At 33.9% G+C, this 11,902-nt stretch overlaps 2 protein-coding genes across 2 annotated transcripts; both read left to right on the forward strand.

Annotated features, from left to right (window-relative positions):
• Nucleotides 1-750: 750 nt before the first annotated feature.
• Nucleotides 751-4,332, forward strand: LOC120575717 (probable disease resistance protein At5g66900). The gene is made up of 5 exons (XM_003629504.4): nucleotides 751-1,426; nucleotides 1,965-2,368; nucleotides 2,506-2,867; nucleotides 3,007-3,272; nucleotides 3,395-4,332. The coding sequence occupies exons 1-5, from the start codon at nucleotides 856-858 to the stop codon at nucleotides 4,207-4,209; spliced, it is 2,418 nt and encodes an 805-aa protein (XP_003629552.1). The 5' UTR covers nucleotides 751-855; the 3' UTR covers nucleotides 4,210-4,332.
• Nucleotides 4,333-9,383: 5,051 nt separating this feature from the next.
• Nucleotides 9,384-11,630, forward strand: LOC11406742 (probable disease resistance protein At5g66890). Its single transcript, XM_003629506.4, has 3 exons — nucleotides 9,384-10,165; nucleotides 10,311-10,576; nucleotides 10,699-11,630. Exons 1-3 carry the CDS (start codon nucleotides 9,540-9,542, stop codon nucleotides 11,511-11,513), a joined length of 1,707 nt encoding a protein of 568 aa, XP_003629554.1. The 5' UTR covers nucleotides 9,384-9,539; the 3' UTR covers nucleotides 11,514-11,630.
• The last annotated feature ends 272 nt before the right edge of the window (nucleotides 11,631-11,902 follow it).

Below are 11,902 nucleotides of genomic sequence, written 5' to 3' on the forward strand. Positions count from 1 at the left end.
AAACAACCCTAATGAGTTGAGCAAGGACATGTTCAATGCCTAAAATGAATAGCATAAATGACTTAAAAGTGATTGGTTGGGTACCTTATTCTATTGTAGAGGAGTGCTATAAAACACTCTCTTTCTACATTTTCTTAAATATCTATTTTTTTAATGGATAAAATTCATGTAAATACCATATATTAGAAATAGATCATACATAAAGTTGTGAAACCCATATGAGTGTCACAAATATGAGAATGAATATAAGAGAGAGTGCGCTAAAAAGAGTGTAGTGTAATTCTTTGATGCATCTAATCTAATATTTGTAGTTGAATTATTTGACGGATATAATGGCCAAAAATATATACATGTATCTTATTTGAATATTTCAAATTTAATAAATATGATTAGTTTTAGATAAGTTTCATGAATGATCGTCAATATTTTAAAATAATAATGTCAAATACAATGTACAATCGCGGCGTAAAAGAATAAACAAAACATGGTATGAATTGTACATTTGTTTATTTTTATGGTGAAATGGCCTACTGAATAATGCCACACGTTAACATAAAAAAACCATATTTTAACGAGTACACACATTACCAAGTTTGTTTCTTTCTTACAAAACAGCGTTCCGAATATTTAAGTAAAAAAAGACAAAGAAAGGAAAGAATAACGAAGATTAGTACGTAATGTGCCGGAAAGAGATAAAAAAGAACACGGTACCATTCCATTCTTGATACTACTATAAATAGGGTTTGTATCACATCCAAAGTTTCAATTTCAAAACATTCTACTACAACAATTATTCTAAACTTTCATTTCTAAAGAACACAGACAGGCAAAAACAGAAGAAGGAATCTCAAATTCATGAGTAGCGCTACACACATTATTACCCTTACAACAAGATTTCAATTTAATGATGTCTTGAACAAAATATCTCAAATTCTTCAAAAAGCACAAAAGAACCAAAGTTCAAGGCGATCATTGAGGTTAATCTTAAAGGATTTATCTCCCGTTGTACAAGATATAAAGCAATACAATGATCATTTGGATCACCCCAGAGAAGAAATAAATAGTCTGATAGAAGAAAATGATGCAGGAGAAAGTGCATGTACATGTTCTTCTGAGAATGATTCCTATGGCTATGTTGTTGAGGAGAACCAATCTCTTACTGTAAATGATGTTGAAGAGACGCTTTATAAGACCAGAGAAATTCTTGAGCTTCTCAACCATGAATTCAATGAAGATGGACAACTTTTCAAGCGTCCTTTCAATGTTCCTGAAAATCAAAAATTCACTGTTGGGTTGGATATACCATTTAGCAAGTTGAAAATGGAGCTTCTGAGGGGTGGTAGCTCCACACTTGTGTTGACTGGTTTAGGAGGATTGGGGAAAACCACTCTGGCTACAAAGCTTTGTTGGGATGAAGAAGTTAATGGTAAGTCATAAATCCTTTTTGCCTTATCTCATGCATGTTTGGATTAGCAGTGTGTTAGACAGAATCATGAAAACTTGAAAGAAAAAATTACGCTGCCACCATAATTTTGCCAAATTCAATTTGATTCTAAACATGAACTTATACATGAATTATATATATCATTGCCTTAGATGGTACTCAATAATATATGGATGTTTTTTTAGTAAAGAATGGATGGAAATAAGGACATAAGAATTTTTTCATATAAATATTTCTTATGTGTAGAGCAGCTTAAAGCTGTATTCATTCTCATTGATTGCAGATAGTTTGTCCTTAGAGAATATTATGTTTAGGAGCGGTTCATTATTTTCCAAATTACATCATAGGAAAACATTGTAGGCTATTCCCTGCAAATGACGATTTAACATATTAAAGAAGCATTTTTCTTTGAATTAGATTAATTAACCTTCTTTTCTGTCAAGTGTTCATTTAGTTGAGCATGTTAAATGTAAAAGACATTAACTTCTTTTGTCTTACAATCTGTCTTTGGTTTTACTAGGTAAATTCAAGGAAAACATTATATTTGTCACCTTCTCAAAAACACCCATGCTGAAGACTATTGTAGAGAGAATACATCAACATTGTGGATATCCAGTGCCTGAGTTTCAAAGTGATGAAGATGCTGTCAATAGGTTAGGACTTCTGTTGAAGAAAGTTGAGGGAAGTCCACTATTGTTGGTTCTGGATGATGTTTGGCCAATCTCAGAGCCCCTTGTTGAGAAAATTCAATTCCAGATATCAGATTTCAAAATTCTGGTGACCTCAAGAGTTGCATTTCCAAGGTTTAGCACAACATGTATCTTAAAACCTCTTGCTCATGAAGAAGCAGTGACGCTTTTCCATCATTATGCTCAGATGGAAAAAAATAGTTCAGATATCATCAACAAAAATCTTGTCGAAAAGGTACTTGTTCTTACTTTCTAACATATGAGCGTTATCTATTATGTAGCATTGACACGCTTCAGATTGATGTCAAATAGAAAGAAGCCTAAGTTATAATCATTTGATTACTGACCAAATTTGCTTGCAATGAATTGCAGGTTGTTAGAAGTTGTCAAGGTTTACCGCTTACCATTAAAGTAATTGCTACATCACTCAAAAATCGGCCTCGTGACATGTGGCGAAAGATAGGGAAAGAACTATCACAAGGTCATTCTATTCTTGATTCTAATACTGATTTACTTACTCGCCTCCAAAAGATCTTCGATGTTTTAGAAGATAATCCCACAATCATGGAGTGCTTCATGGACATAGCCTTATTTCCCGAAGACCATAGAATTCCTGTCGCTGCTCTCGTTGATATGTGGGCAGAGCTGTATAGACTAGATGACAACGGAATACAAGCAATGGAAATCATCAACAAATTAGGCATCATGAATTTGGCTAATGTCATAATACCAAGGTACTATGACTATTATTATTATATTTTCTTCTAGGCTACTTAAATTGTTAAATATCTCACATGAATGATACTCTACATAAATCCTGTCAAATGATTTTTTATCTTTTAAGTAACTAATTAACCTCTGCTCATTTACCAGGAAAAATGCAAGTGACACGGACAATAACAACTACAATAATCACTTCATCATCCTTCATGATATTCTAAGAGAACTTGGAATTTACCAAAGCGCCAAGGAACCATTTGAGCAAAGAAAAAGACTGATTATTGACATTAATAAAAATAAAAGTGGGCTCGCGGAGAAGCAGCAAGGCTTGATGACCTGTATATTGTCAAAGTTTATGAGATTGTGTGTTAAACGGAATCCTCAACAGCTCACTGCCCGTATATTGTCGGTATCAGCTGGTTAGTAATACTTATACTCCCTTTTTCTAACTTTGACCATCTAAAAAATGCTATTGAAATTTTTTTGCAATCTGTTATTCATTCCTTTTCCGCAATTGATCGCTTGAGTTTCACATTTGCAGATGAAACATGTGCGTTCGATTGGTCTCAAATGGAACCAGCTCAGGTTGAGGTTCTGATTTTAAATCTTCATACCAAGCAGTACTCATTACCCGAGTGGATTGCAAAAATGAGTAAACTAAGAGTTCTGATAATCACAAACTACGATTTCCATCCTTCTAAACTGAACAACATTGAGCTTCTCGGTTCTTTACAGAACCTGGAAAGAATCAGATTAGAGCGGATTTACGTTCCTTCCTTCGGCACATTGAAGAATCTGAAAAAACTATCTCTCTACATGTGTAACACAATACTGGCTTTTGAAAAGGGTAGCATCCTAATTTCAGATGCATTTCCAAATCTAGAAGAATTGAACATTGATTACTGCAAAGATTTGGTGGTATTACCAATTGGTATCTGTGATATCTTCTTACTAAAGAAGCTCAGGGTTACTAATTGCCACAAGCTTTCTTCACTTCCCCAAGATATTGGAAAATTGGAGAATTTGGAACTTCTAAGCCTCAGTTCATGTACTGACTTGGAAGCTATACCGACTTCCATTGGAAAGCTGTTAAATCTAAAACATCTTGACATTTCAAACTGCATCAGCCTTTCAAGTTTACCTGAGGAATTTGGTAATTTGTGCAATCTAAAGAATCTGGACATGGCAAGTTGTGCAAGTATTGAATTGCCATTCTCAGTTGTCAATCTTCAGAATTTGAAGACGATAACCTGCGATGAAGAGACGGCTGCTACATGGGAAGATTTCCAGCATATGCTTCCCAATATGAAGATAGAGGTTCTTCATGTTGATGTTAACTTAAATTGGCTTCTTTGAATGACTTTTGTATAGCATATAATTAAAATTCTTTTGTAATATTTTGTAATTTCTTTTTGTATAAATACATGATTTGTATTAGCTATTCTCAATCAATAAATTCAATTTTTAATTTTTTTATCAGCTCATTCTATTGATTTATTTACATTCTAATAAGGTGGTAGTAAATCCTTCTATGCTTCTCCAACTCTAAAAAGCTTTTTGTAGTCCTTTGGTTCCCTGTTTCTGAGTTCTTCAATCATAGATCAAAGTCGGCAAGAAGCAGTTGATCCTCAAAATTTGTCAAGCATGGTCTTTGTTGCTTTCCATTGAATGGATCAAAATATATAAATACACACTCACAGTTCCTTTTGTTGGTGAGTCTTTTACTAAAATAACGAACAACCACTTCGAGTATTTCCCCTTCCAAATTTGCCTATGGATTATAGATATTGGTGTCACCTTTTTTCCTTAAATATTGAACTCTGTGCATTGGACCTATAAAGGTGATATCAATTTTTATTGCATATAAATAAATCAAATTTCATTTTTAGTCCTTAAAAAGGTGATTTTTCAACATATCCTTAAACTATCCTTAAATTTCATTTTTATTCCCGACTAAATTCAAATTTATTTAACTTATCCTTAAACTTTTAAATTTTTGGTCTTCAAACTATTTTTCAATATATCAACCAATTGGTCTTCAGACTTGACAAAATATGTGGTGATTTCATCTGGAAGTACCTTGTCTATTACATAATGACATCCATCTCTATTTGGTTCGTTCATGGAAAATTGGATGCATTGATGAGTGCAATTTGAAAACATGTCTTATCATATTTATTAAATGATGTGGCAATACATGATTGGATGCAATGTAACATAGTGTAACACAACTATATAAGGATGACACATACAAATTAACGTTACACCCTATTTATAGTCGTGCCTTGTCTTAGCTTTTCTGGTCTTGACGTGCATTACATGTACATTGACGAATCTTCAAATCTCAATTTGAGAGTGTCAAACATAATTCTCAATTTGTGCATATGTATGAGAATAACTTCCCAACTTCTTGGAAAATTATCATAAACTTGTTCAATGTTAACTTTACTCTAAATTTTGTCGGTATGTCCTTAACTTGTTCAATGTTATATATGTTAAGTCAAGTGTACAAACTTCAAGAGGACTTTAAAGCAGAATTGCTAGGAAAAATATTTGAAAGAGAATAAAGGATGTTAACCGCCGTTTGGTTCAAGTTATGGGATAAAAAATCATGTGACTACAAGAATATTGCCATATACTACGGATGTTTATAGCGACGGATGGAAAACTGTAGGTATTGATGTTTTACCTACGGAAGTGGCCGTAGGTATAGACATCTAAAATAATAAAATAAAAAATATCAAAATAATGCAGCGAGCGCGTAATGAAATTGTGGACTGTGAAAAACCCCACCTTTTCCCAACTCTAAATTGCAAAATGATAAAAATAAAACTAATAAAAATAAAATAGAACCCCAACTGGCCAACTCCATTCTTCACGTTTGTACCGGGCACACTGTAATAATAAGTAAGAGCTATTGTAATGAAATGTGATTTTATTTGTAGGGTATCTTTCAAGGAGAATTTGTAGGTTTGGGGAGTTATTTGTGGAAAATGTAAAGGTATAATAGTGGAAAAAATAACAAATGTTGTATTGTTATTTTACGGTGACAATTATACAAAAAGAAAATTCTAAAGAAACAATTATTTTAAGACGGAAGGAGGTATTTGACTAAAAATTTGTATCAAAATATAAATCTCTTTTTTAAATTATTAAATATATTTATCGTTTCCTTTTCAAATAAACTCCTAATTGATACCACTGGGTGTTTTGAAATATGATAACTTACACTTTACTACATATACATATATACAAATGATATTTTAGATAAATTTATACATAAAATGAACATATTAACTACACTACCAAATATATTTTATAAGAGTTAAAAAAAAAAAAAAAATTATATATAAGGATGGAGGAAGTATATGACTTTAACCTTTAATTTCATCAAAAGTAGTTCGGAATTATTGGAAGACAAGGTCACGAGATTCATGCTTGAATTCCATAGCAGCATAGACCATGGCTTCCCGATATTTTTGGTTTCTACATTTTTTGTGTGAATTTATAATAGGTTTTTTACTCAACTTATTGAGTTTTAAACACTTAAGTTTCTACTGTTTTTTTTTTTTTTTTTTGTGTGGGCACAATACTATTAAAAACTTTTTAATTAATCAACTAAAATATAAAACAAGCATGAGCATAAGTTTGTTATAAAATTATAAAAACAATGCTATCCAACAAATGGAAGATGATTTTCTCAGATTACTTGATCGTCTATATGATAATAATTGATGATTTTAACTTTATTTTTTTGGATAAATCAGGAGAAAGGACATACATCAAAAGGTAGCACCGACATCCTAATTAGATTGACATCCCGATGAAACTCCATCCTAAGACGCCATGCTCAATTTTTTATTTTAAAAAGGGGGAAGAGTATATAAAAGGGGAGGAGACCAAAAACCCTCAAAACAAGAAAGAAAAAGGAAAAGAAAATCAACAAACTAGGGGAATCTGTAATTAGACAGACCACATCTGTCGTGAAAGAAATCAAAGTTCAATTCTGAAGGTAAAGCCGTCAACCAAACTGAACCATGTAGTGCATATCCCATATTAGTCAACTTGTCTTCCCGATAAAAGTCCCCCATGAACAACCAAGGCCTCTCTTATATTCCAATAGAAAAAAATTCATTGGGCAGATGGCGAGGGCTCTCGCGTAAAACAGGTTCTATACGGCGGCTTTCTATAAATTGTTGTTTCTTTAAATTTTCTTTTTTCTTTTTTGACAAGAGGAGAGTGACGGGAGCTTCATATCATGTTGAATCCTTGGATTATTGTGCTGCACAATACCAACTTCATGCGTGGCTAATGAACTTGCAGTCAGAGCCAAGCTAGACACAATGGCCACAACTGCTGGTACTACATCATCTGTCAGCAAGAGTTCATCTGTCAGCAAGAGTTGTGTGCCTATGTTGCTGTCCACGGGAACCAAGTCTGCAACAAAGGCAGGGATTACTGGGATGGGGTCTGGAACCGAAGTAATGAGACAAGTTGGTGTAACTGAACCATCCAACGGGGTTGTAGGGACTGTGTGCACCACAATATTGTGTGGATGCACAACTGTGGATGAGGGAATGTCTTTAGAAGAGGCAGTGACTTCCTCGTGCACTACAATGTTCAGCACTGCCGAAGAGCTCACCTCCCTAACCGAATCCAAGGTAGCACCATCAAAATTCTCATGCACGTCAACGTGCTCTACATAAGTCAAAAGCGGAGCAGCAGCGACAAGAAGCTTTGGAACACTTTCCTCCTAAGATTCCTGATGCGTTCTCTCTACTTCAAGAGGGTCCACGTCATCGTGCACAACACCGGTAACCAATTCCAAAACGGGGATAGCTGATTGAGGTAACACGCCCTGAGGAGTTGCATCAGAAACATTTTGCAAAGCAAAGCTGAAAGAGCTGCTCGAAACATCCTTAGGAAGAGCAATGTTTTTAGTTGTAGACCGTTTTGGTGTATCTATGATAGTAGCTGAAGCTGAAGGGTCTGCAACATCAACATATTGCATGGTACCTGAAGTAGAAGTACCTCTATCACTACGGTACTGCCAAGGAGAAGGTTTCTTAGTAAGTGGTTCAGCCGCCATAGGTTTCTTTCCATGGTCAGTCACCTTAGTTGCCGGGTGCAACCACTTGCAAGTCGAAACATTATGTCCAATGACATAACAGTGATGGCAAAAGAGCGGTCTCCTTTCATATTGTACTTCAACCTTAAAGGCAAAACCTTCCCGTTCCACAAGAATTTCATCATAGGCTCTTTTAGATAAGTCAATGTCCACCAAAATTTGTCGCATAGTATCTGAAAGCCCTATTTCATGTCGAGGCATCCAAATCTATCATAGTACCGACAACACTCGCAATTTCCTTCGAAGCTCGTTCCCACCATTGATCATTCTAATATTTATCATTCTAATGATGGGTACTATTTTTTTTTAGATGTGTTATTTGAACAATCCTTTGGTTGACAACTTATTTGACAACTTAGTTTTACAAAGAAAAAATAGGTATTAACACGAAAACCAAAACAAAGATAAGTAAAACATAATGTGAATACGAGAGAGAAAGTTGTCAAAAAAATTGTCACAAATTCATTTTTACACATATCATTTATCTTTTTTTTCTTTTCTTAAGGAAGCTATTTTTTATTGTTGATAATGGTCGTTTGTTTGGATAAGACTGAGATATTGATTCATGCAATATTGAACTGCTATGTTTGGATAAGACTGAGATATATATTCCCATTTAAAAGTGTTTTGTTTAACCAACACATTAGCTTATCCACTGGAATAACCTTCACTTTAAAAAAACCTTAATTATTCTAATGGTTGCTGGAATATGGTAACCACTCTGGCTACACAATCGCACATAGAAATTGGTAGAGGAATTACTGGGGTTATTTTCCAGGAACATTTTCGTTAATTACCATTAATTATTCTTATGGAAGAGTACATTTTCTACAAATTCTACTTTCGAAAATGCCAAACAACAAACACATGATTTTTTATTGGGTTAATAATAGTGTTTTAACCCCTGTAATTTAGGTCATTTTCTATTTTACCCTCTGTAAAAGTTTTTTTTTTTGGATTTCTTCCTTGTAATTTGAAATTTTTTGATTTTGGACCTTCATCAATTTTGACCGTACAAAATCGAAGATATGAGGGGTAAACTGAAATTTGCTCAAATTACAATGAAGGTAAACCTAAATTTGCTCAAATTACAAGCGGTGAAATTTTTCATGAAGATCCAAAACCAAAATTCCATAACTTGAACCAAACACCGGTTAATGTCCAAGTATCCTTTAAATAATAATACATTTAAATAATTTATAACTCATTTTTTACCAAGTTGTACTTTTCTTTGCAGACCAAACCAAACGTGTGGAATATTTAAGGGGAAACAATAGCGAAAATTGTACGCAATGTGACGGAAAGAGACAGAAGAAAGCAATGATTTTTCCTTTAAGGGGTAAACGAAACTATAAATACCAAGTTTTACACATCAAAAGTTTCAATTTCAAAACATCGTACTACAACAACAATTGTTAAGGTTCGATATACTATACTACAAACAACATCGTACTTTTCATCTTCTAAACATACTCACGCAACCAACATTGAATTTTTCAGCCTTTCATAACTTGCATTGTGTTTGTTATTAGATTACAACAAAGGAAGGAACAAATTCATGAGTAGCGCTACACACATTATTACCCTTACAACAAGATTTCAATTTCATGATGTCTTGAACAAAATATCTCAAATACTTCAAAAAGCACGAAAGGATTTATCTCCTGTGGTTCAAGACATAAAGCAATACAATGATCATTTGGATCACCCCAGAGAGGAAATAAATAGTCTAATAGAAGAAAATGATGCAGGAGAAAGTGCATGCAAATGTTCTTCTGAGAATGATTCCTATGTTGTTGATGAGAACCAATCTCTTATTGTAAATGATGTTGAAGAAACACTTTATAAGCCAAGAGAAATTCTTGAGCTTCTCAACCACGAAAATCGGCCTCGTGACTTGTGGCGAAAGATAGGGAAAGAACTAGCACAAGGTCATTCTCTTCTTGATTCTAATACCAAATTACTTATTCGCCTCCAAAAGATCTTTGATGTTTTGGAAGATAATCCTACAATCATGGAGTGCTTCATGGACATAGCCTTATTTCCCGAAGACCATAGAATTCCTGTCGCTGCTCTCGTTGATATGTGGGCAGAGCTGTATAGACTAGATGACAACGGAATACAAGCAATGGAAATCATCAACAAATTAGGCATCATGAATTTGGCTAATGTCATAATACCAAGGTACTACGACTATTATTATTATTATTATATTTTCTTCTAGGCTACTTAAATTGTTAAATATCTCACATGAATGATACTCTACATAAATCCTGTCAAATAATTTTTTATCTTTTAAGTAACTAATTAACCTCTGCTCATTTACCAGGAAAAATGCAAGTGACACGGACGATAACAACTACAATAATCACTTCATCATCCTTCATGATATTCTAAGAGAACTTGGAATTTACCAAAGCACCAAGGAACCATTTGAGCAAAGAAAAAGACTGATTATTGACATTAATAAAAATAAAAGTGGGCTCGCGGAGAAGCAGCAAGGCTTGATGACCTGTATATTGTCAAAGTTTATGAGATTGTGTGTTAAACGGAATCCTCAACAGCTCACTGCCCGTATATTGTCGGTATCAGCTGGTTAGTAATACTTATACTCCCTTTTTCTAACTTTGACCATCTAAAAAATGCTATTGAAATTTTTTTGCAATCTGTTATTCATTCCTTTTCCGCAATTGATCGCTTGATTTTCACATTTGCAGATGAAACATGTGCGTTCGATTGGTCTCAAATGCAACCAGCTCAGGTCGAGGTTCTGATTTTAAATATTCATACCAAGCAGTACTCATTACCCGAGTGGATTGCAAAAATGAGTAAACTAAGAGTTCTGATAATCACAAACTACGGTTTCCATCCTTCTAAACTGAACAACATTGAGCTTCTCGGTTCTTTACAGAACCTGGAAAGAATCAGACTAGAGCGAATTTCGGTCCCTTCCTTCGGCACATTGAAGAATTTGAAAAAACTATCTCTCTACATGTGTAACACAATACTGGCTTTTGAAAAGGGTAGCATCCTAATTTCAGATGCATTTGCAAACCTAGAAGAATTGAACATTGATTACTGCAAAGATTTGGTGGTATTTCCAACTGGTATCTGTGATATCATCTCACTAAAGAAGCTCAATGTTACTAATTGCCACAAGCTTTTTTCACTTCCCCAAGATATTGGAAAATTGGAGAATTTGGAACTTCTAAGCCTCAGTTCATGTACTGACTTGGAAGCTATACCGACTTCCATTGGAAAGCTGTTAAATCTAAGACATCTTGACATTTCAAACTGCATCAGCCTTTCAAGTTTACCTGAGGAATTTGGTAATCTTTGCAATCTAAGAAATCTGTACATGGCAAGTTGTGCAGGTATTGAATTGCCATTCTCAGTTTTCAATCTTCAGAATTTGAAGACGATAACCTGCGATGAAGAGACGGCTGCTACATGGGAAGATTTTCAGCATATGCTTCCCAATATGAAGATAGAGGTTCTTCATGTTGATGTTAACTTAAATTGGCTTCTTTGAATGACTTTTGTATAGCATATAATTAAAATTCTTTTGTAATATTTTGTAATTTCTTTTGTATAAATACATGATTTGTATTAGCTATTCTCAATCAATATATTCAATTTTTAATTTTAACTACTCATTCTAATGATTTATTTACAAGATAATAAGCTGGTAGTATGCTTCTCCAGTTCTAAAAAGTTTTTCGTAGTCCTTAGGTTCCTTTTTTTTTGTTCCTTGTTTCTGAGTTCTTCAGTCATAGATCAAAGTCGGCTAGAAGCAGTTGATCCTCAAAATTTTCCAAGCATGGTCTTATTTGCTTTCCATTGAATGGATCAAAATACAACGAAGAAGGTGCTGCTTTCAAAGAACAATGTGAAGTTTGTTAATGGAGATATTTGAAAATT

The sequence above is a fragment of the Medicago truncatula genome, chromosome 8 (genome assembly GCF_003473485.1).
Source record: "Medicago truncatula cultivar Jemalong A17 chromosome 8, MtrunA17r5.0-ANR, whole genome shotgun sequence".
Classification (NCBI taxonomy): domain Eukaryota; kingdom Viridiplantae; phylum Streptophyta; class Magnoliopsida; order Fabales; family Fabaceae; genus Medicago; species Medicago truncatula.